The 26,126-nt window shown below is 47.0% G+C and overlaps 1 protein-coding gene across 1 annotated transcript in view; it reads left to right on the top strand.

Moving 5' to 3' along the window:
* Window positions 1–14,001, top strand: part of CHCHD4 (coiled-coil-helix-coiled-coil-helix domain containing 4) — a 147,172-nt gene extending 133,171 nt beyond the window's left edge. The window contains exon 3 of the mRNA XM_085624439.1: window positions 11,408–14,001. Coding sequence (XP_085480565.1) covers window positions 11,408–11,706 — 299 coding nt within the window. The 3' untranslated portion in view covers window positions 11,707–14,001. The remainder of the gene's footprint in view (window positions 1–11,407) is intronic.
* The last annotated feature ends 12,125 nt before the right edge of the window (window positions 14,002–26,126 follow it).

Here is a 26,126-nt window from a genome sequence, read left to right as displayed (position 1 = left end):
GTTATTGGAAGCAGGGGACCCCCAGCCTAAGCAATTTTTATGAATTAAATCACAAAGCAATGCTCAAAAAAACAAGTATACATCAAACATGCTCAAATAATGAAAGATATAATGTAGAAAAAGTTTGCACGTTTTCAATGTTGCATCTTTCTTTGTACATACTATTTTAGTTTTCATTTGTGAATGTTGATATTTAATTTTGAAAAAGAGTTGTGGATCCACTGAGTAGGCCTCCCGGACCCCCGGGGTTCCTCGGACAACAGGTTAGGAACCACTGTCTTGTAGCATACTGAAACTGAGTGTCGAAGCCAATTGACCTATCTTTTTGTCATAGGGAGTGTTTAATAATAGTTGAGCAACTTTGTGTGTGTTGCCCCCAGCTGTCCCAGAACTCCTATAATGAAACAATATCTTGGCCTACTACAATGGCCTGCACAATATAGAAGACAGGATTAGGGCCCCATTACTGAATAGACTAGGTTAGTAGAGTTAGGCTGATCCCTCAAAGAAGGGTGTTATGAAAAGGAGTCAGAAGATAACATTTTTAGGTCTCGCCTGGCGACGCAGCGCGAAAGCGCTGTCGCCAGCAAGATCTATTGTTACTGACTTGCTTCGGAAGGGAGACAGGAGATGTGCACGCGCAGGACGGACTGGAATTGTGAACGCGCCCGTGAACGCGTACCACGGCGTTTGATTAATTTGCATGCAATAGCCTATGAACGCGCCCGTGAACGCGTACCGCGGCGTTAGATTAATTTGCATGCGACAGCCTATGGCGCGTTGGTGGTCGCGTGTACAACTGGCTGTCTCGCTAAATAATATTTGCCTCAAATGTTCGTGGTTGTTGGCTTCCTCCTAGCACGCCGTATCTAAAACTGCTCACAGGGCTTCGTGCACATTACCTGCTGTCCACGGTGTCTCTCCCAAATACAGATGCTATAGTCTTCCCAGATCCTACTTACGCTCCCATTGCAGAGGTGGGCGGCAGGTGAAAGATCTCCGTGTCCTTGGAGGGGGGCTCCGGGTTTCACCTTTGCTCCCCGCCTGACCCGTTCGAGAGAGTTTTGTTTTTTTCCCCATGGTGCTTGCCTTCCTCCGCTCAGCGGCTGCAGACAGAGCTCCATTGTGACCAGCTCACAGCCGCGAGCTTACTCTGCACTAGCCAAGCACGTCAGAGACAACGTCCGCACATTCAAGACTCCGTGACGTCGGCTAGGACTATAAATAGCCCATGGTCACACAGCGCAGCTGCACAGAGGAAGGACAACAATGACAAACCGCTCTGACCCTACACCCCTCCCGCCCATGAACGTCGGCAGCCATCTCTGAATGGGCACGGTGCCAATTTAGTGTGAAGGCGCTGTTCTCTGCTACATAGGAGTGTTGGTTTCGGAGGGGTTCGCCAAGCTAATATAGCACGCAGATTTGTGTTCATGGCTTATTTCATTGAAATGAAATCACAGCCACATACGTTGGAACTGAAAACGGATGGTAAGGAGGGGTATCCCAGCCCGAGAGTTTCCTCTCCAACTGACGTCAGCCAGGCAGGCTCCGCAATCTGAAGCCATTACGCAAGCCATGGCGTGCAACGACTCCCACAGCCTGGCAGCAAGCCTCTGGTGCTTATGTAATACACTTCGGAGAGTTTCCATGAGCGCTGTTAGCTTATATTAAGAAGGGCTGCCGGAAGGGACTCTCCGCCTAGGGCGTGCTAAACGGGAAGCTCCAACCAAATACCTTCCAGGGGCGTGTGCAATATCCAGCACGTGACCCCCTCATCACCACCATGACATCCCCCGCAGGTGCTATATTTGCTTTCTCTCAGAAGGAACGCCTTCTGCAAGAGTAATTAGAAGATCAAGCGCTTTTATTGATCCCCAGAACGAAAAAAAATTTAAGAACTATGATCGCAGAGACTGATTCAGTGTTCGGCTTGAGAATGTTTACCGAAGGATCGCTGAGGCGGAAACAACATTCAAACCATGAGAGCTTTGAATTCACGTTTTGGGTTAACACGTTTTATAATTATACTGCCTGTATCGGCGACCTCTCAGTGAGCAACACGTAGTTTCTTGCCTTAAAAGAGAACACTTGAGTGACTTGAAAAAAATATATATGATCAGCTCCCAGTCAGAATATATCTCTACTCGTAAACGAGGACGTTAAAGCACACTTGTATGCCGAAAAAGTACTGTAGAAGATATGACTATATAAACGATGTTTACCCAAACGTCACGAGACCCACTTCTGGAAAATTTAATATGGAGAAAGTACATAACAGAGATGCCAGGAGAGTGGTCTCTTACTGTAACAAGCATTTGCAATGCAATAGGTCTCGCATTTGCAGAGTTAAAGCTGTTGGCATTGTAAATGACAATTGATTTTATTTATCTGTTTAAAAACAACACATAACTAAATGGCATTGGCATTTGCAATGCCAATAACTCAAACTCTTGTAAATGTGAGACCTATTGCATTGCAAATGCTTGTTGTTGTAAGCAGTGAATATAAGCATACAGAACAGAATATGCATAGTAGATACTTTTGACCAAGGGCCAATATGTTCGAGGCATATGAGCTGCAGATTATACACTGTGCATAGATCGCCATCTGGTGTTGGGCCCGGATGTTTGCAGTTTGTTTTTCCTCTTGGAAAGTCTTTGGGAGTCACGAGGTCGGTGACTCCTCCTCTGGTTAGTATTGCGCATGGGCTTCGGCTCCATCCTCAGATTGTTTTTTTCCGCCATCGGGCTCGGATGTAAAACTTCGCGCTCCGGTTTCGAACTTCCCAGTTCACCGATCGACGCATAAATCCTCGCTCATCGAGCTTCTTCAAAGACATAAATCATCTTATTCATCTTCTCTTCGGCACTTCTTCTATTCCGGTCGTCGACCGCGGCCTTCGGGCCTATTCCGGCTCCGGTCTCAGCTGATGGAAAGAACTCCCTTCAAGAAGTGCCCTCGATGTGGGTCCAAGTTTCCCCACACCGATCTCCATGAGGTGTGTAACCTCTGCCTCTCCCCAGAACACGAGGCCCGAGACTGTCCCGCCTGCAAGTCTTTTCGCTCAAAAAAGACCATTCGAGATCGACGGGCTATACGGAACATGGCGCACTCCTCGACCTCCGCTCCAGTCGACATCTTCGGGGACGACGTCAAAGCTCCGGGACAGCAGGACATCGAACAGGAGGACGACTACCTCGTCAGCGCTTCCGAGGCCGACGACTCAGATGTGGAGGACATCACCCCGGCGCAGCGGGCCGTGAGTACAATTCCCCCACCCCCGCCGATCCCGAAAAAGGCATCGGTCACACCTTCGCCTCCGGGCCTAGGCAAGACCAAGGACACTGCTTCTGACACCCCACCTCCGGGCCCGGTGAAGAAGCTTTCTAAGCCTTCCGGAAGCGCTGGCTCGAGCCAGCCGGCCACCGGTGCCGACAAACACTCTTCGGCACCGAAGAAAAGATCGGCCTCCACCTCTACACCAAACCCGGCACCGAAATCTTCGGTGCCGAAACCTGCTCCGGTGCCGACCAAACATCATAAGACCCTCGGCACCGACACTCCTGTGCCGAGACCCCCTTCGGCACTGACCAAAAAACCGGAGGTTCCCAGGAAGCACGGCTTCGACAAACCTAAGAAGCCGCCGGCCCCGAAACAGTCGGCGCCGACCGATCAACCGGTGTCACAGGAGCTCTTCACGCCGGATCCTTTGCAGAAAACCCTCACCAAGGATCCAAAGACCGGACACTTGACATGGTCTTCCAAAAAGAGACACTTGGACAAGCCGGCTCCACCTCCACCTCCGAAGAGAAAGGACATTGCCACCTCTCCTTTCAGGGTGCCTTCCCCTCCTCCTTTACCTCCTCCACCCTCTCCACCCCCTCCACCTCATCGTTCCCCCACCTTGTCCCCTGTCCCGGACGATTTGGGGGACCCTTACTTTGATCCAGCAGATGTGCCACAAGATCCCACCACTACTGGATCCCCAGACCCATGGGATGATTATAACAATCTGGACATCCCAGATGTCCCACAGGATGACCTTTATCCATCTAGGCCATCCCCTCCTGAAGATTCCTTGGGTTTTCACCACTTGTTACAAAGGGCGGCACACTACCACGGGATGGAGTTACATACCGACCCAGTGGAGGAGGACTTCCTCCTTGACACCTTCGATGATACACATAGGTCCACTGCCATTCTACCTATGTTAAAGGGCGTAATTAAACATGCCCCTGAGGTTTTTAAAGACCCAGTCAGGGCCAGGGTCCTAAACCCTGAGATAGAAAAGAAGTACAAAGCCGCCCCTACAGACCCTTCTTACATTAAGGGCCCTGCACCATTAGATTCCCTAGTGGTATCCACAGCCAGGAAGCGCTCAAATTCTCAGGCGTCAGGCGAAGCGCCCCCCACCTGACAAAGAGTCCAAGCTCCTAGATGCGTCAGGGAAGCGCACTGCGTCACAAGCGGCCAATATATGGCGTATTGCCAATACGCAAGCACGGTTGGCACGATACGACAGGGCGCATTATGATGAGCTAGAGACCATCATGCACCATCTCCCTGAAAAGTACAAGACTAGGGCTAATGAACTTATTCAAGAGGGTAAAACAATAACCAATACCGCGATACGATTTGCCCTAGATGCGGCAGATACAGCCTCCAGGGCTATAAACACCAGTGTCGTCCTCCGTCGCCATGCCTGGCTCAGGGTTTCAGGGTTTAAACCAGAGGTTCAAGCCTCTATACTCAATCACCCATTCGACCAAGATCATCTATTTGGTCCTAAAGTAGATGAAGCCCTGGAAAAAATGAAAAAAGATACAGACACGGCGAAATCTATGGGAGCCCTACAAACACAGACTCCCAGGCGGTCCTTTCGCCGTTCTTCCTTTCGGGGCACGGGCAGAGGCTACTCATCGGACAGTGCATCCACGTCCTATAAATCCCCCCCTCTGTCTACCTTTACAAAAGGTTATCAAAGAGGCGGATACAGAGGCAATAATAATAAGGGCAGAGGCAAAACAAATACCGCCCGCTCTGCCACACCTCCTGCCCAATGACTTTCCCCCGCTCCCTCCAGACCATTCCACTCCGGTCGGAGGCAGACTACGACATTTCCTTCACGTCTGGGAGACAATCACCTCAGACAAATGGGTGACACAAATTATTCAGTCAGGGTATTGCCTAGAATTAACATCTACACCCCCCAACATTCCACCCAGGCACCGCCCTATGTCACAAGAACATACTGCGCTACTGACACAAGAGGTGATCTCCCTCCTCCAAAAAGGAGCAATAGAGCAGGTCCCCATAAATCAACGAAATTTAGGGGTCTACTCCCTGTACTTTCTAATTCCAAAGACAGACGAGACACTAAGACCTATCTTAGATCTCAGACCTCTAAACACTTACATTCATTCGGACCATTTTCACATGGTAACCCTCCAACAGGTTCTTCCACTTCTCTCCCAGAACGACTTTCTCACCACAGGTTTGTGGTAGACGGACAACACTACCAGTTCAAGGTGCTCCCGTTCGGGGTAACAGCACCAAGGGTGTTCACCAAGTGCCTGGCAGTAGTGGCTGCACATCTCAGAAGACAGCACATTCACGTCTTCCCCTATCTGGACGATTGGCTCATAAAAGCCACGTCCTACCAACAGTGTGTGCACCATACCGCTGCTACAGTCCAACTACTTCACCAGCTAGGCTTCACGGTGAACCATCAAAAATCCCACCTGGTACCATCACACACAAAACAATATCTCGGTGCCACCATAGACACCTCAAAGGCCGTAGCCTATCCCAATCCTGCCAGGATTGCAAAAATACAGGCGCTGCGTCAAAAATTCCTATCCCAACACTCTCTCCCAGCAAGAGTGTTTATGCAGCTCATAGGGATGATGGCCTCTTGCATCTTTATAGTCCCACATGCAAGACTCCAAATGCGCCCACACCAAGAGTGTTTGGCGCGCCAGTGGAACCAGGCCCAGGGGTGACTGACAGATCTGGTGTTGGTAGACGGTCGCACCCATCGCTCTCTGCAGTGGTGGAACACCACAAACCTTTCCAGACGTCAACCGTTCCCAGACCCGGTCCCACAAATAGTCCTAACGGCAGATGCTTCGCTCTCCGGCTGGGGAGCTCATCTGTTACATCTCACAGCACAGGGCACATGGACGCCGCGACGGAAGTTACTCCACATAAACCATCTGGAGTTACTGGCGATCTTCCTCGCCCTAAAACCCTTCCAGGCGCAGATTTCAGGCAAGGCAGTCCTCATTCGCACAGACAACATGACTGCCATGTACTACATTCAAAAGCAGGGGGGCACACACTCTCCACAGCTCTCTGTTAGCACAGAGCATATGGACATTGGCAATTCCACAAAAGATTTTTCTCCTAGCCCAACACGTCCCAGGAGTACAAAACACCGTGGCAGATCTGCTAAGCAGACAGACACAGCAGATACACGAGTGGGAACTCCATCCACAGGTTCTTCACCCGTTCTTTCAGAAGTGGGGGCATCCACACATAGACCTATTCGCCACCCACGAAAACAAAAATGCCCAAGCTTCGCCGCCAGATATCCACACCCATTGTCCAAAGGCAATGCGATATGGATGAACTGGTCAAACAATTTTGCATACGCTTTTCCACCTCTCCCACTAATTCCATTAGTTGTCCGGAAGCTACAGCAGCATTCCCTAACTCTAATCCTGGTAGCTCCAACATGGGCCAGACAACGGTGGTACACCACGCTGCTGGAACTCTCAGTAGTACCACACCAAAAGCTACGCCTCTCACCACGCCTCCTAACCCAGAACCATGGAGAGATCAGGCACCCGAACCCAGCTCAGCTCAACCTTGCGATCTGGCTCCTGAGGTCCTAGAATTTGGATACCTTAACCTTCCCCCTGATTGCATGAACATCATCAGGGAAGCTAGACGCCCTACTACTAGGGCGTGCTATGCAGCAAAGTGGAAAAGATTTGTTATTTACTGCCACAATAACACGATCAATCCCTTAAATGTATCCATACAACACATTATATGTTATTTACTCCATTTACAAAGGTGTAACCTGGCATATACCTCCATTCGGTTACACCTTGCTGCAATTGCTGCCTATTTACAAAACAGACAGCACCTCTCCCTTTTTAAAGTACCTGCCATCAAAGCCTTTATGGAAGGTCTCAAAAGAGTAATTCCACCCAGAGTGCCACCCTCACCTGTTTGGAACTTGAATATAGTCCTCACACGGTTAATGGGACCCCCTTTCGAACCATTACATAAGTGCGAGCTGCAATTCCTCACATGGAAGACAGCTTTTCTAGTGGCCATCACTTCCCTCAGACGGGTTAGTGAAATACAAGCACTCACTATACAGGAACCTTTTCTTCAGATGCATCACAACAAGGTTGTACTCCGCACCAATCCCAAATTTCTACCCAAAGTCATTTCTCCATTCCATCTAAACCAGTCGGTAGAATTACCAGTCTTTTTCTCGCAACCCCAAACAGTTGCGGAAAGAGCCTTACACACACTGGATGTCAAAAGGGCTTTACTTTACTACATCCAGAGAACACAACCTTTCAGAAAAACCAAACAGCTCTTGGTTTCCTTCTCCCCACCACACAAAGGCAACCCTATTTCCAAATCAGGGATAGCTAGGTGGATTGTAAAATGCATACAGATTTGCTACCACAAAGCAAAACGAACGCTATCGGTTCCCCCTAAAGCCCACTCTACAAGGAAGGTAGGGGCTTCTGTGGCTTTCCTAGGGAACATACCACTAGATGACATCTGCAAAGCAGCGACATGGTCAACACCACACACCTTCACAAAACATTATTGTGTCGATGTGCAAACCAAGCAACAAGCTAGTGTGGGCCAAGCTGTACTAAAAACACTGTTTCAGACAACTGCAACGGATGACGGTGGTCGCCGCGAGGGTTGGGTACTGCTATATAATCTATGCACAGTGTATAATTTGCAGCTCATATGCCTCGAACGGAATATGCTACTGACCAGTATGCATCTGTTCTTGGCATGTAGAGCTGCAGATCTATACACGCCCACCCGCCTCCCCGGCTACCTGTATCCGTTCCAGTCTTATCTTATTTAGATACAATACACATGGGTTTCTTTACTGTTACTACTACGCTCCATCTTTCCCTGCTGGCGAAAAACAATCTGAGGATGGAGCCGAAGCCCATGCGCAATACTAACCAGAGGAGGAGTCACCGACCTCGTGACTCCCAAAGACTTTCCAAGAGGAAAAACAAACTGCAAACATCCGGGCCCAACACCAGATGGCGATCAATGCACAGTGTATAGATCTGCAGCTCTAGATGCCAAGAACAGATGCATACTGGTAAGTAGCATATTCCTTTTGATGCATCTTTAAGAAACCTGTGTGTGCGCACTTCTTTACTTCGTGATCAAAAAAGCCCTGAATTCAACAATATGTTATCATGACAGCGAATTGAATAAACGAATGAGCATTTTGTGCATTTCCAGGCCACCTTGGCAGCATCATGCCCATAGTGTTGAGATTGACGTTGATTACAAGGAAGGTTTCTGTGTGTGACCCAGTTTGCATTTTTCTGCCATTTGGTGGGTGAGTCTGGCAAAGTGCTACTGTCCCTTCCCCTAAAGGGAAAGTGACAGAAGAATTTAGAGCAAGTGGCTGCTACTGTCTTTTGGAGCATAGGGGAGTGAATAGACAAGTAAATCCTTTCATGAAAGATTCATTAATTCACCGCATTGGAAATTGTCCGAGGACATATCAAGGTATTTCTTTGCCTGAAGGTCTGGAAATGTTTTCATTTGTAATCTATTGAGGTGGTAAGTAGTTACTCCAAGAATATGTTGTTCTAATTTAGATTGCCTTTATGATCTAGTGGCTTAGATGTATTTAAAAACATAAAAGGTGGTCAGTATTGAAATGGCTGGTTTCAGAGTCAGGGAAACATGTGACCTCAGATGAGACATAAGTTACTAGTTGTTATACTGATAGATATAAATGCAAGAAATCCCTTGTTACAGCGTAATGCATGATAGCAGTGATGTATTTATTTTATACTGCATGTTTAATTTTTTGCATTTACCATGAAAAAGTACCTTTTCTCAAAATTGGGGAAAAGTTTATTGAAAACAGCAGGTTAAATAATTAATCGCAAAGTTTGAGTACGTGTTGCAAATAAAGGTCATTTGTGTTTGTAATGAGGATTTTAATGAAAACATATTTTGCTGTCTAAAGTGCATTTGGTTGTAAAAGTGGAGGTCATTTGCAGTTGCTCCTTGCCAACAATGAGCATGACTACATTTAAAATGTTTACTTTTGGTTTACCAATTGTGGAGACAATGCTGCAAAGGGAATTGATTGAAGCAAGACTGTGTGTTTGATGCTTTCATTGTATAAATGATGGATCTCCGACGGGTAACTCTTCAGTACCGTGGAAGTGGCTCCCTGAAGTAAAGACCAGCACAGTATGTAATTCACAGGACCTAACCATTTCGAAGATGGCAATACTACACATCTCCATATCCTTGGGAAAGCTGTCAGCCAGATCATAGCAGGACCACACGCTTACTCACAAAAGCACACCGTGACAGCCTATGGTAACTGCAGCGTAACCACCGGTCTCTACTCTCGATTTAGCAATATCACATGGAGATTGGTCACTTTGCAAGCCCCACTCCAGCGATTATGCGAAAACTGGGCCAGAAAACCTGTGCATTGAATAGCAAGAGTGGAGTTGCTAGTGTGAGAGCCTGCTGGAGACAGTGAAACTATTTGGTAACTGTGCATTAGCTGCCCTGTAGGTAAAGAGGGCAGAGGCTGGATTGAGGGTAAACAGCCTTCTTTGTTTCTTATTGTAGGAGTGGTGTGTGCATGTATGTTTCCGTGTGTGCGTGTATGTTTCCGTGTGTGTGTGTATGTTTCCGTGTGTGTGTGTGTGTGTGTGTGTGTGTGTGTGTGTGTGTGTGTGTGTGTATATATATGTTTGTGTGTGTGTGTTTATGTGGCTGGTGTTATGTCCCTCCTTGAAAGACACTCTCACCTTGGAAGCCATTTCTGGTGTCTGGGAACATCAAATGTATAAAATCAACTAAAACTCAAGATATTCTTTAGTTGTGTTAACTCAATATGGAAAGTGCATCCATGATAGAAAAACATGTATTTTTAGAAACTGACATGCAGATGTTTGAAAACAAAATGGTTAAGTGTCCAAAACATATTTGAAACTGCTCTTTGAATGATAGTTTAACCAGAATTCATGAGATTTGTAGCTGTTAGTATTTTCAGTGGGCACTCTGTTGTTGCTGTTATTAGTCCAGTAGTTGCTTAAATATTGGTAATGGATTTCCTGTTCGTAACAGAGTTGTATGAGTTTGCTGTTCTTCAGCGGTATATAGTTTTAAATATCCCCCAGAAAAAATGTTGTATCCAGAATATCAACTACCATTTGACCAGGCAGGGAGTTATTGAAGTGATCGGTTTCACCACTGCAGGTAGCATATATGCACACTTCTTGACATCTCAGATTGACAATGGAATATGGAATGATATTAGCAAAGTCCATCCTATCAGTGCTCTCCACCACTTATCCCAATGCCTTCTCAGCACTACTGAGTCACATATCATGTTAACTGCACCTTGGTGGTTCTCTCACACAACATGGAAACACTTCCCACACAGGATCAGAACAAAGATAACACCCTTCCAACCGCATCCTGTACGCAGTGTAGCGTGCTATGTACATAAGGTTAGAAAGCACTATATACATGTTGCAGTACAATACATTACCCCACCATCAAGAAGATAAGTATTTATAGGTAAATTTAATTTTATTTACATTCTTACCTCCACATCTAGTTATCTTAAGGATATATGTATCTTCAAGATATGTAGATGTGGCGTTAAAAACGGTTTATCTATACTTCCTTATACATACGGAATTTCACAATATTGTATGTCATTGTTCTGGATATGATATTTTAGCATGACAATAGTTTATCACTCGATATGTGACATACATCTGGGTGGTCACTACTAGCAATCCTGCACTTTGTGATCACTATTGTGACTGTATTTGATATGGTAACTACTGCAACAATGATCAACGCCATTAGTAGCCCGGGACCATTTTCGCTGATCAGATGTAGGTTGGAGACCCTAAATTCACCTGCTCATCCTAGTGGATAACATTTACTGAAATTACGTAATGTCCATGAACAACGTACCATAAACATGGAAAACCAGCTTGGTGTCCTTCGGCGTTTCTGCATTACCTCCGTGTTTTCAGATGTCTGATCAAATCATATTTTAAATGAGAAACGCTCTTTTTACCCCTTAGCCTCCACTAACCTTATCTTTTGTCCTTGCGTGCAGGACTGATCTTGCCAAGCGGCGACATCAACTGGAATTGCCCCTGTCTGGGTGGCATGGCCAGTGGTCCTTGTGGGGAACAGTTCAAGTCTGCCTTCTCCTGCTTTCACTACAGCACAGAAGAGATCAAGGGCTCGGACTGTGTGGAGCAGTTCCGCGGCATGCAGGAGTGCATGCAGAGGTACCCAGACCTGTACCCACAGGAGGATGAGGAAGACGAAAAAGACAGCCAGAAAACAGATGCAGAGCGACCACCTTTGGAAGTAGAATCTTCATCGACCAAAGAAGAGGGAACCAGCTAATGAAAAGGAGCGGAGACAAGACTAGTCTCCGAGATCTTAAGTTTATAGCTGGGACATTTTGCAAAATACTTCAGTCTTTCAAGAAATGTCGTTTCACTCTTGTGCTACCACACAGAGTAATTTATTCAGGGGCTCACATCTCATTCCTGTACGTTAACATGAAGTCTTTGCCTTACCAGAGGTAAGAATGTGTACACAGAAGCTAGCAGGTGCAAAGACGTCTCTCCGTGTCCTGTCCTAGGCACACAACCACCCTATATGCTCTTGCGATTTCCCTGAAGTTCCGCTGAAGCAAACATTTTGTCATTCTAACCATGATGCAATTTTCGCTCTATAGTCTACAATTCTTTGGCAGATACATTTTTTTAAATGAAATTCGTCCTCGTTGTGAATACTTTCATTAGGAGTCGCTTGTGTCACTTCCTAGTAAGGACAATAGGAGAATTAAAAGGTTGTAGTTTTTAAAGAATTAAAAAGCATCGACAAAGTGTTCCAGCTGCGATTAAATTGTAAAGATGACAAAGATTTATGTGGAATGTCTTCCCCAAGTCCTTCTTTTAGAACTCCAATACAATACTCCCTTACAAATATCGGAAACCACCAGGTGGTTGTTATCCATACGCTATGTTCTATCCATGTATAAGGGCATTTCTATTTCTGTTGGGTGTTCAGTTCGCAAATGCTGCTTTTTTGTGTTAGTTCCGATGCTCCAACTTGTTTTGAGCGACTACAAAGCAGAGCTGCGAACCCCGCTGAGGGCTGTTCAGCAGATCACGGGTATTGATTACTTTGCCTTCAGATCACTGGTATTGATGACTTTACCTTCTGAACGCATTGCACGATGATCCACTTCTCGCCTCTGCAGCACTGAGCACTCACTTTGTGTACCCCTGCTGGGGCCCGCACAGGCTTTTTACACCCACCAGACTAAAGTAGTTTAAGTGGCTGTAATGTTATGTAAAAGGTTTCGTGACATATCTGTGGTACATTCAGTATGCTCCCACTTCATGTTAGCGTTCAGAGTCCTACTGAGGGATTTGGGATATTGTAAGATATCAAATAAATACGGTTTCCTTGCAGATGTTTTAAATCTGCCCTCAGTAGGCCGTCTGGTTGCAGACTTAGCACTGGCAGTATTGAAGGGGTCATACTGCAATATGGCGGTGGTAATTCTGTTCGCTTCCATCCTACTAATGGCAAATTTACAGTCTGCAAATATTTGGGGATTTTGCAATACAGCAATCCCTGAATAAGGTTGTAGTTTCTTTTACTTTGAATTCCACAAGTAGAGAAAGCTAAAATATACCAAAATGCCTCTCAGGGGAGCAAAATATCTCAGGCGCACTACTTGTCTGTGTTCAACTGGCGTGGATGAATATTTGCTTTGGTAGTTAATTGTATGAACTAAGTTGCAGGGTCATATCCATTTCTTTAAATAATCATCCGTTCTGTCTGGAAAGATCAGTCAGTGTGGCCACAGACCTATGTTCCTTAGCATCTTAGAGTTGCGAAGGGACTGTAGGACTACATTTAAATATCATGTTTCTAACATTCCCCACCAAAAAGACACTGGACGTGGCCTTTCAAGGAGGAAGTCGCTTGAAGTGAGTCTATGTTCTTTTAAATCGCCATTTTGGTTGTTTTTTAATTGCTTTGAAGCTCAGGTGAGCTAGGTAGCACTGCCCGTTTATATTTGGATTAACGTGCGAAACACACTTGAGACAAATTGTTGAATATGCATGAGGTATCTTGAGGCACGTTGAGTGTGCCATGTTATCATCCCTCGTTGCACGTAGGATGTAAATGTTGCGTTTTATTTTTCCTCCCATCACCTAATTACCATCCTAAATCTGCTAATGGTGTGTATTCTGTGGAAGACCTACGGATTACCTGACTGCTGCAACAAAACCCACTTTCACTCCTTGTTACTGCCTCAACCGGTACTATTCATATCACCTGTTGTACATGTTTCTTCCAAATTATACTTTTTCCCCAGTTTCTGCTGGGCTGTGAAAAAATGTTCTATAATATATTTTGAGTGAGTTTTGAGATGCATTCTGGGCGTGTGGTCATCTCTTTGATAAATTATGAGTGACTGGGAAAAAAATGAAAAATTGGGTTATTTCACTGAAAATCCTTAAAACCTTTTTAGATGCTTTGCTGGCATCTTGCCGCCTGTGATTGTGTTTTGGTGACAACCAGTTCTCGCATGTTCTGGACACTTGAAACTGGCTATTATTCCAGAGGCAGTCATCGAGAAGGCTTTATTGTATATTAAATACCCTTTTACCATAATGAATTGTGTGCTCTGTAGTTTATTTGCCATGGTCCCGCAAATGTTGTATTATTTGGGAAGCCTTTACAACTGGTTTAATAGTGAGACCAGCTGAACCGAAGGACTTAAACAATGATCCCTCCAGTTCTACACTTACTTTTCTTTTTGGTGTTTGAGCCGTAGCCTAATTCAACCTGGTTTTCCTTGCTGGCAAATCCATATATGGCCGTACTTAGACTTGAAGGTCATCCCTACCCTCATCATCCCACTTAATGCTGCAGCAAACAAACCGTGGGCTGTCCAACTCTTCGTAAAGTCAGATCTGAATTAGTCGGCTAGTTCATAGCGAAGTAGACACCGCAAGCTCCAGCTTGCTCATAATCAGACAAGGCGATTAAGCATGCATGCTTAGACTCAATTGAATCACGCAATGCAACCAAGCTTACACCAGTTTGGACAAGTTCAGCTCCGCGCTCCATCACACCCAACAGAGATGGTGGTATATATGCATTCTAAATCTGCGACCTTGCCCTAGTACATCTCCAATGCTGCATATCACAGTGCAAGTTCCAGAGTTGAGTTCAGAGCACCTCTTTAGTCGTCGCGCACAAGACTAACTCTTCCATGTAGGGTGTACTGCAATTTGCAGTACCTGAGCCAGCTCTTACTTGCACTGAAGCAGTCAGGGCTGCCCTCCAGTAAAGCTCTGACTTTAATCAAATCAGACAAGGCATCCTGAGTCGCAGGACAGACTTGCACTAATCTGGACAAGGCAGTTGTTTATGCCATGGTGTGGTGTGCCTCTAGTTTGGACTGACTCTATAGAGGGCTACAGAGCAACGTCAGTGGCAGAATGCTGATGTACAAATTTCAGTGCAAAGCAATTCTGGTGGATACTTCTAACTCTAGATTGCTCAACGTAGAATAAAAATCCCACAACCCCCCACCCCCAGGCACCAGACTGGATCTGAAAAACATTCTCAAACAATGCTCGGTCATTGTGGTATGTGACTCCAGGTTGACTCTATATCATGCCGAAAGGTGCAGAGCCACATATAAGCGCCACCACTGTGCTCTGACCTCAGTTCCTTTCTTTCTATACCTTCCGATGCAGATTGGCTTATAATATCTGTGTCTTTCCGAAAGCTCGTAAATCAGAAAAATCCAATTTGCTAAGGAATGAGTTCCCCTTCCAGCTCTACAGGTTTCAAACCAGTTTGCTACTGTAGAAAACAGAAGTTGGTCACTGACTCACACAAGGTGTGTTCTCTGGTTTATGTGCTCCCACACGACTCAAGGTTGTGTGACAAGTGTGCCTTCATGCATCTGTAGGTGACCGAGAAACAATGTATGTCGCTGAACACAAGAGGAAGTCTATTGCTTACGTTTGCACCAAGTCGAGGGCACAGACCTGCGCCTGCTCCCAATGTTGTTTCCATGAGTGATCAACTTTATAGTCAAAGTCTTCCAGTAGGGAGATTGACCTACACCCTATTGATGAGCCCTAATCAGGGCAAAACCGGTCTTGGGTTGGTTATGTTCCGGATCATGAAAGATCTGGCTTGGCATTTTGGGCAGGACTGGTCCTATCGGAGCAGGGTCAAGACTGATTTGCATATAGGTGGGTCCAAACTGAGGTGGAATGGTGGGCAAAATAACAGTGGATTGGAAGCTACCCCAAGCGATAGCCAGTGGTCAGACAAATTACAAGCATTCCTTTCATCATCATTTGTGTATTTGATGAAACTCGAACGCAAGAGTGCATCATTTGCAGTGGTAACTCGACTGGCAGCTGAGGACTTGGACCTATATTGGCCCTTTAGTCTGGTTAAAACTAATGTCCCTATGGAAATCTGACCACCTAGGCCAGCCACAACTGATCCCCCTACTCCCTTTCACCAAGGCCCTCACTGACATCTTAATGGGCACCCGGTGAAGCCCTATTTTTGCCCACGGGTGAATTGGCAGGTGACCAGACTTCAAAGACCAGCGCTGCAGTGACCCCGATTTTGTGACTAAACATCTTACTCCATGGAGACTGGTTGTTCATGCTTCAACCAGCACAGTAAGCTCCAATTAATTCCCCACAACTTCATCGGAACGGGAGTTTTAGAGGATTGAGGCATTAAAAAAATGGATGTCAGCCAGGCATTGAGATCAATCAATGCAGTCTGTTTATTTGGTCGATTCATGCAAGCACTCTGGGACATGGCCAGCCACATCTTGCCAGCAGGCCCAAAAGGCCTTAGTTCTCCCATTCGCTCCAACTACTCAGGATGAGGCAAAATACATGAGTCATGCTGGCCTTTGTACTGCTGATTGTCTGGGAAGGGAGGCTGGCACCACTTCTGCTGCCTTGATGCACTCCACATGATTCTCTGGATCCCCAAAGCCCTCTCTCATGGATACATGTTTTGATGGCTCGTTACCTGTTCGGTGAAAAAGCAGATTCTGCCTTGTACCATTTCAAAGGAAGTAGAGCCATGGTATGCTTCCTTGGTCTTTTGAGCCCTGCTGACCAGTTTTCTCACCGCCTTGGGACATTCCGAGGCTACTCTAGGGGGCTGGCGTATATAGGCAATGTCCAGCTCGCCAGCCTTTTCTGCAATCATCCCTGTCCTTTCTATGCTGGGGCGTGGATTTGGTAGGCAATGTGCAGACCACCGTGAGTGTCAGTACTACCAGCCCACTTCCGCTTGTGTAACAGCCACCAAGCTACTTTAGCTTGCCATTAGTGGTGCACAACCACCCTGTGGGAGGAAGGATCTGCCACTTTCAACCAGTGTGGCGATCCATCACGTCCAACAGGTTGGTCCTTCAAATTGTTCAGGATGGTTATGTCCTACCCTTTCATTCTACTCTTCCCCAGTCACATCTGAGTAAATCTAAAAAAACACTGGTTCATTCAGTTTCAAGAGGTGTGAGTTTTTCTTTTTGAAGAGTCCAATCGTTGGGGTTCCAGGTTTGGAAATTGGTGAGGGTTGCTGCTCTCGCTAGTTCCTAATGCTGGAAAAGGACGGGGTCTTTCGGATGATTTTATATTTTTCTCCTCAGAATGCCTTCCTGCAGATGGACAAATTCAAAATGCTCTCACTGACCAAGAGTCTGTCTGTCCTGGACCCTGGAGACTGGATGGTGTCCTTGGACCTGCTGGTGTGTAGTTTGATATACCAGTCCTGCAGTACCCCAGATGTTACCTGCAGTTCAAAGTAGGCCAGGAGCATTTCTAGTTTGCCATGCTCACTTTCTGCCTTAACAGTGCTTAGCGGGTGTTCACAAAGTGATGGTGGTGATCGCTGCCCATCTTTGGAGGTGCAGGGATACGAGTTTTCCCCTACCTTGACAACTGACTCTTGAAGGTGGGCTCCCTACAGTCAGTTGTAGACCTAGAGTGAAGGGTGGTATGAATGCATTACTGCTGAATTGGGGAGGTCATCTGGGGGCTGTGGAGATCTGAAGACTCCAGTCTCTGGCAGAAACCCGGCTGTATATCAATCTGTGGATGTTGCAGTGAATAGTCCTCTACATAAAAATCTGCTTTGCACTGGCCAAAAAGCAGTGCCAGGAAGGTCCAAGTGCACATTCCACTAGAGCCAAAGCTGCTACCACTGTGTTGGCATGAGTGCATATTGATATACAAGGATCTACTCCCTTGACACCCAGGTCAAATAGGCAGGGTATTTTGCATGTTTGTTCCTGGAGGATTGTCTGGTCTGAGCCCATTCTGCTGATGCTCCACCTTGAGAAGATACTGCTTTGCTATGCATTCTAAGGCGAGGAATTTGTGGTTAGAAGTATCCATCAAAAGGACGAGTTACTTACCGTTGGTAATGCTCTTTCTGGCAGATTTCTACTCGCAGCTTCCTCACTGCCTCTTTTTAACATAAAAAATGCATAGCTATTGTTGTAGTTCAATGAAAACACGTGAGGCATCAGGACAAGGTAAGCACGAACTTTATTCCTGTAATCCACTCTCCAGAACACCGGCAAGGGTGCCAACGTTCTACTGTCACCTCCAGCGGGCTGTACCAAGTGGGCACAGACGGAGGGGGTGTGCCGACCATACCAACAGTAACTGAAACATAGATTACAACACATCTCCCTTTATAAAGAAGACAAGATTTCTACCACAACTTAACACATTGCACTGACATTTGTCTTACGGCTGAAATGAAGCAGCTAATCTGTCCTTACTCCATGTCTGACCATTATCTAAGCGAACAACGTTCTTCCCTTCCCATTGGACTTTTTGGTGTGCCAGGTACTTGCTCGACCCTGGTTGTACATGTGTGGGCTTCTTAACAGCTACAGTGGAACCCTTACTGAACTCTTGAGTTTTGACTGCATGACTCTGATCATACCACCCCTTGTACCTCCTTTGGTGTTGGGATCTCAGCTGCTTACTTTCACCCTGGTCTATGTTCACTGTACTACCACCCCTCAACCAGTGTGGGACCAGTTTGGTACACGGTTCCCTTCCTCTCAAGATGACAAAAGGAGACACCCCCGTGACCAAATTCGGGGTAGTATGGTACGCCCATAGGCACTCCCTTAAAGAGTCTTCCACATTGAACCCACTGGAAATGGCCAGTTGAATGTGCTCTTTGATGAATCTGTTTGTCCTTTCCACCAAACCATTGGCCCTCGGACAATAGAGCGCAGTTCTCTCATGCTTTACATTCAACTCATCCAGAAAGGTGGTCATAGCTTCTGAGGTAAACTGCACTCCATTGTCCGTGACCAACGTTGCAGGAATACCTTCGTAGACAAAAACATTCTTTAAAAATGTGATAAGGTTACTCGTGGTAGTCTGTGATGTAAACTTAAAATGTACCCAATGGGACGTGTAGTCAACTAACACAAACATAAATCTTTTCTGGGTACCTAGAACCTCCATCGGACCAATTATGTCTACTGCCAACTTGGTCCACGGAACCTCTGGCACCTCTACTGGGGATAATGGGGTTTTGCGTGTAACCTTGCTCTTATCGCTACTAGCACAACTATTACACTCCTTCACTTTAAGTTCGATCATAGAGTCCATCCTTGGGAACCAGAAATCATTCCTGACTTTGTTTTTGGTGAGGCTCCTCCCCAAGTGACCCTCGTGGGCCAGGTCAATTATCTTGTCTCTCAATTTACAAGGAGGAACTGCTCTGTTTCCCCGATGTATCATGTCAGACATCAATGACAGTTCGAATCTCACTTCCCAGTAATCTTTGGCCTCCTCTGGGACCTGTGAACGATGTTCAGGCCAGCCATTTATGATTAACTGTCTGAGGATGCCCATCTCCTTGTCCCCCTTTACACCTTCATCCCACTCTTCCTTGGACAAAGAGGAGAGATGCAAGGACAAAATGGGAGCATCCAATTGATCTTCTTTAGCATCTTCCAAAAGTGGTGATCTCGACAGATAGTCAGCAATTACATTTTTTGGACCTGGTAGATACTCTACCTTGAAGCAATAGTTTTGTAACCCCAACACCCATTTAGCTATGCGTGGGGAATTGTTGTGCGCATTTTTTGGCGAAAACATGTAGGTTAGAGGCTTGTGGTCAGTATGAATGACAAATTGTATTCCCCACAGGAAAAACTTGAAATGGTTCACAGCCCAGAAGCATGCCAATGCCTCCCTCTCGATGACGGAGTAGTTCTTTTCCGCTGAGTTGAGTGATCTAGATGCAAACGCAATGATAGTGACTCGTCCCTGATCTTGTTGGGAAAGCATTGCTCCTAACCCTTTGTTTGAAACATCTGTGGTCAGGATAGTTTTCTTGCTTGGGTCGAATGTACCCAGTGCAGGGGATTTCAATATGCTCACTTTTATATCCTTTACTGCCCTGCTGTGTTTTTCCTCCCACACAAACTCTTTTTCTTTTTTTAACAGATCACGCAACTCATCACACATCATAGCAAAATTCCATACATACTTAGACATGTATTCCGCTAGTCCTAAAAAGGATTTAAGTTCTTCCTTATTAGTAGGGTTGTGGGCATCCATAACCGCTTGAATCAAACTGTATTTAGGTTTAAACCCCTCTTTCGAAATAGTATGGCCCAAGTAGTCAACTGAGTCCACTTTTATCTTACATTTGTCTAGTTTCACAGTCAAACCTGCCTTGGTCAACCTATGACAAACCGTGTTAAGAACAGCATCGTGTTCTTCTTCCGTAGCCCCGTACATCAAAATATCGTCTTGGAAACACAACGTGTTCTTGATGCCCTCCAACACTTGTTGCATCACCTTCTGGAAAATGGATGCCGCCGAGGCTAGACCAAACGGCATCCTAACAAACATGTAGGCCCCAAACGGCGAGGAGAACGCCGTAAGCGGTCTCGACTCGGGATGAAGCTCTACTTGGTGGTAGGCCATTGACAAATCGATGACTGAGAAGAAGGACCCTTTACCCATCGTGCTCATCATTTCGTTTATGTTGGGCAGAGGAAACCGCTCTACCCAGATGTTGTCATTCAAACTGCGTAAGTCCACACAAATTCGGATGCCCTTATTATTGGCTTTAGAGGCAATAACCAGGGGAGCCAACCATTCTGAAGCATCAATGGGTTGTATAACCCCTATATCACATAGCTTATCCAGTTCGTTTTTCAGAACTTCTCTGAGGCGCAATGGTACAGGGCGCGCCCTATGAACTACAGGTTTGGCACCTTTCTTCACTTTGATCTTGTGCTGGAAATCTTTCAATTTCCCTAACTTTTCAGTGAATAAATCAGGAAAGGTATTTTGTAGATGATGGGAATCCTTGTTCTCCGGGATGTCTACCAGGATGACTTGATCCCTATTGTTGGGGTCTAGAATAATACCTAGGGCTTTTTGGTGCTGCCACCCTAGGAGATTCGCACCTTTTTCGACCACATACACCTTGCCCACCATGGATCTACCCTTAAACTTTATTTGGCTACTCAACATCCCCACCAGGGGAATGGGGTCTCTGGTGTACCCCTCCGGTGAAATGTCAGGAGAATGTAGCAAGGTTTTGCTGCAACCCAGAATTTCCTCAAAGTCCTTTACATTTATTAGAGTATATGGGGAGCACGAGTCAGCGAACACTTCAATGGCTTTATTGTCTATCTGTATAACACATTTAGGATAGTTTGGCTTTGTAGTTTCCTCGCTGTCCTTTACTTGGAAAATGAACCTAGCTTGTGTTTCCCCCACAGGATTGCTGCCCCTTGAAGAGTTGCTTGGCCCTTCCCTGCATACTCTGGCCAAATGACCTCTTCTATTGCATTTTTTACATAACACACCGCGTGCTGAGCAAAATGGACTGTTGGCCAAATGGTTGCTGCTCCCACATCTGTAACATTTCAAATTCTGTCCATCTTTGTATGTTGGTACATTCTTAGTCCCTTCCCTAAGATGTACTTTCAATACTTCCCCTTCCAACTCTTCGCACTGAATGGGAGCTACCACCTCCTCTTTGGTTTTCATCTCTTTCACGCACTTGGCTGTGTGCTCTATTGATTGAGCAATGGCAATGGCATCCTTCAAGGACGGATTTTTAGCAAGTAATTTTTCCTGGACCTTTCCACTGTTGGTACATCTTACAAGTTGGTCTCTTATTAATGAATCATTGAGATCACCAAAATCACACAATTGCGTCAATCCTCTTAGAGCCGCTATATAGTTATTTATGGACTCACTTTTCCCTTGCACCCTACTAAAAAATTTGTGGCGTTCAAGCACCACGTTGACTTTGTCGCCAAAATGAATCTCTAATTTCATCAAGGTTATATCATACACGTCTACAACCTCCTCTTCCTCCAATTCTGGTTCAGGAAGCGTCTCATAAACTTTGCGACCGTGTACTACCAAATTATGCAAAAGTATGTGTTGTTTACGTAAAGGAGAAAATCTTTCTCCGCCCATCGCTATCAAATATGATTCAAACAACTTTGTCCAGTCCTTCCAATGGATCTCGGGATCCCCACAGTCATTTAAAAATGATGGAGGTTGGCTCATTCCTGGTGTACCCATCTTACTGGTTGGAGGGTTCCTTGCTTATTTAGGTGAATGACTCTCTCACGAGGACCACAAATAGCCCACAGGTGAAAGCTACCGTATCCAGAGGAATCCCTGGGGAAACTGATGGGAACAAGCACAAAGGTGAACACACCAAAGGAGGATGAGATGCCAGAGAAAAGCAAAGAAGATGTCTCCTTACGCAATGCGTGCCCCTCCCAGGCTCACTTTTATTAGTGCCTCCAGGGGAATGAATATTTCAGAAGGCACGTAGATTGTGTGCCTATCACAGTGGTATACACAAAGGACCATCAGCGGGGAAGACCCATGACACAGTCTCGAATGCAGACTAACTCTAAATAGAAACTGGCAACACCTTGCACCAAGTGTACGCCTCACAGGATGATGACTCCGAAGGCACGCAAATGTGTGCCCATCACAGTGGAAGAGACAGAAGAAAAAAAAATGGAATAGTCTTACTTGAGCTGATGACTTTCCAAAAAGCTGCCGGGAGCTGCACGGGACGCGATGGGGTCCTACGCTGAAAACTCATGCAGGACACTCTCTGCCGGGATATCCAGCTGCCAGGCGTAGAAGATCACGATCCCTGAAATGCTGCCTTGACTGGGAGCCTCCTCAGACACGGTACGAAAATCCGAAGAAACTGACATGGATTAGTTCAGTTGGTCTACGCGCGCTCCGCCACTCTTCGCCTCTTCCAGAACACGGGCCAGCTGACTCGCGGCTGACAGGGGAGCTCAGCTGCTCCGCTCGTGCTCTGCTGCTCTTCGTTTCCCACACACGGCGGACGCTGCTCTTCACAAACAGTTGAATTCGGAGAAGAATACGAAAGGGAAGATGACGGGCTCTTCTTGAACACGGGACAGCTGACTCGCTAACAGCTGACAGGGGAGCTCAGCTGCTCCGCTCACGCTCCGCTGCCCTTCGATTTTTCACACGGAGAACGCTGCTCTTCCACAACAGCTGACATAGGAGAGGATTACGAAAAAGGGGAGATGACCGGCTGCCCCCCACGCAGATTCGTCGCCAGTGTTGTAGTTCAATGAAAACACGTGAGGCATCAGGACAAGGTAAGCACGAACTTTATTCCTGTCATCCACTCTCCAGAACACCGGCAAGGGTGCCAACGTTCTACTGTCACCTCCAGCGGGCTGTACCAAGTGGGCACAGACGGAGGGGGTGTGCGGACCATACCAACAGTAACTGAAACATAGATTACAACAGCTATCTGCAACACTCCTGCTACCACGTCAGAGGATGCAGGAAGAAACGAGCAATAAACTGACATTGTGCTCAAGGGTGGTGCTTATAAGCAAGGTTGTATGGAGTCAATGAACACATACCTTGCTGTGTATTGGCGCATTGCTGATTAAAGTTTTTGGGATTTAGTCTGGTGCCTGGGGAGTATTCTAAGATGAGGAATCTACGTTTAGAGTATCCACCAGAAAGAGTGTTATAGAAGGTAAGTAACTTTTTCTACAATACAGTCCTCGGATAACAGAACATACAGTGGTCCAGCCAGCTGCCACGAACAGCTTTATTTCATTTCACTTTCTTTCTGCCTGTAAAAATCCTATCCACCAACTTGTACCACACTTCCTTTCTCCCTAGCCAGATATTCTCTCATGCTTTCCATCACCAGAGAAAACATATTTCTCTTCCAGGGGATCCTCATCAATAGTCATAAGCATTAGAATATTCCCGCCCATGTGCGGGATCCCGGAAACAGTATATTATATGTGCCCCACATATATATATCCATACATATATACCTATATGTATACACAAGCAATTGCAGCCCCTAACACCCTAGAGCTGAACCATGCTGTAAGGAATTTCCACTACACATAAGAAAATAGCATTATAAACATGAGAAACAACATTATAACTTGTTTGGAAACTGTTTTAATGCTTAGAAAACAGCAGAAATTCTTAGAAAACACTGAAAGCATAGGAAGCTCCCAGGCTGCATTGCAAATACCCAGTCTAAAAAGACTGAAAAGCTAACTCATAGCTACATAGCAAAAACTGACACCGTGCCTTTAAGGCACACCTGACCCCCACCTTCCCATCATGCCTCAGGGGTGGCAGTTAGGTCAGTTGTTCTTTCCGGCTCCTTCTGGAAGGATCCTGGCAACAGAGCTCCACTTTTTTCTGAGTTTCTCAGAAAATATTATCTGTTTTTCAACTGTTTTTTCCCTTACTTCGACGTTTTTCATCTAAGTCAGTAAGAGGCTGCCTTTTTTAGGCATTTTTGGGCATTTTTTCCATCTTAAAATGCCCTCTCTTTTCGATTCTTGCCCTGCATGTGGCAAGAAAAAGGCCAGGACTGACTCTCATAGGGTCTGTATCCTGTGTCTACCAGAGGATCATGATTCCAGCACATGTCCTCACTGCCAGGGCCTGTCCAAAAGAACTTTGAAGGACAGAGAGCGAAGTCGCGCTTATGGCCTGGCACAACCATCCAGAGGCCGATCTCCGGTGAGGAAGGGCTCCAAGAGGCATAAAGATTCATCTAGAAGCAAGTCCTCTCGTCCTTCCGCCTCAGCGTCGGGCTCGGCGCTGAGAAAAGATGTTCCGGTAGGTCGTGTTTCGAAAAAGAGGTACTCGACAGCGGGCTCGCTGTCGAGAGCAGGTACGACGTCGACGTCGAAGTCCAGACCGCCATCGTCAACTCGGCGACGATCGGCGTCGAGATCCAGAGCCTCTCCGCCGTCGTCAACCCGGCGACGTTCGGCGTCGAGAGACACCACCCCTCCGCCGTCGTCAACCCGGCGGCGATCGACGTCGAGGAGCAGGGAACCTCCGCCGTTGTCAACCAGGCGACGATCGGCGTCGAGGAGCAGAGAGCCTCCGCCGTCGCCAACCCAGCGGCGTTCGGCGTCGAGGAGCAGGGACCCTCCGCCGTCGACGACATCTCAACGTCGATCGGCGTCGAGGAGCATGGACCCTCCGCCGTTGTCAACCAGGCGACGACCGGCGTCGAGGAGTGTCACCCCTCCGTCGTTGAGGGCACCATCCCCTCCGTCGTCGAGGCTCCATCGGCGTTCGACGTCGAGGCAACAGGATCCTCCGCCGTCGTCATCCAAGCGACGTTCGGCGTCGAGGTTGGCATCCGTCTCGACGTCGAGAGTGGCAGCATCTCCGCCGGCGTCCCCGCGGCGTTCGGCGTCGAGGGAGAGAAGGCCTCCGTCGTCGGCTTCACATCGCCGCTCGACGTCGAGGCGGCAGGCTTCGCCCACTGAACATGGCCGCCGGTCCACATCGAGACGGCGTTCGACGTCGAGAGAGTCCCGGCGAGAAAAGAGACGACACCACGGATCGACGTCAAGACCGCGCTCGACGTCGAGACAGGCCTCGGACAGGTCGGTGGTCCTGGTGACAGAGTCGGCGTCTCGCCATTCCTCCTCCCACTCAGGGGCCTCTCCACGACCGGCAAATCCACGAGAACCTGCGGTTCAACCCCGTAGGTCTTTTCCTCAGACTCAGACCATTAATCTGTCGCCCAGATGGCTACTGCCAGCACATCATTGGCAGGACTCAGGGCCTACAAAGAGGATGCGGGAATACATCAGTCCAGTGCATGATTCTCCGCTGCAACGGCTGGTGGCGGCTGTGGACAGAGCTAGTCCCCCCAGGCCAGCACGTCAGAGGTCTCCGGACGACAGGCGTCGCAGATCGCGCTCCCCCAGACGGGAGGAGCGTTCACCTGGTTCACGGGCTCGTGATCATCGCCGGAAGTGCAGAAGGACTCCATCATCGTCCTCTTCCTCGTCCTCCAGGTCCTCCATCAGGGACTATTCTCCCACGCTCTCGGGCAGCCCAGTGTCCAGGGTCTCGCCCGTAGACGACATCAACACCTACCAGGAGGTGTTGCAGCGGGGAGCACAGAAGCTGGGGATTGAGATGTCAGTCCCCCAAGTCACCACCTCGGTGATTTTTGAAACACTTCACCAAAAGTCTGCCTCTCATCCGCTGCTGCCTTTGGTCCCAGGAATCATGGAACCAGTCATGGACACTTTTCTCACCCCGGCGACTGTCAAAGCCGTTCCGGCTCGTATCCTGAAAAAATACAAGCCAGCTACCTCTGACCCCGTCTTTGTGAAGATAGACCCACCTGTGGACTCTGTCATAGTGGCAGCG

The sequence above is a fragment of the Triturus cristatus genome, chromosome 9 (genome assembly GCF_964204655.1).
Source record: "Triturus cristatus chromosome 9, aTriCri1.1, whole genome shotgun sequence".
NCBI classification, from domain to species: Eukaryota; Metazoa; Chordata; class Amphibia; order Caudata; family Salamandridae; genus Triturus; species Triturus cristatus.
This window is presented reverse-complemented; position numbering and strand designations above follow the sequence as displayed.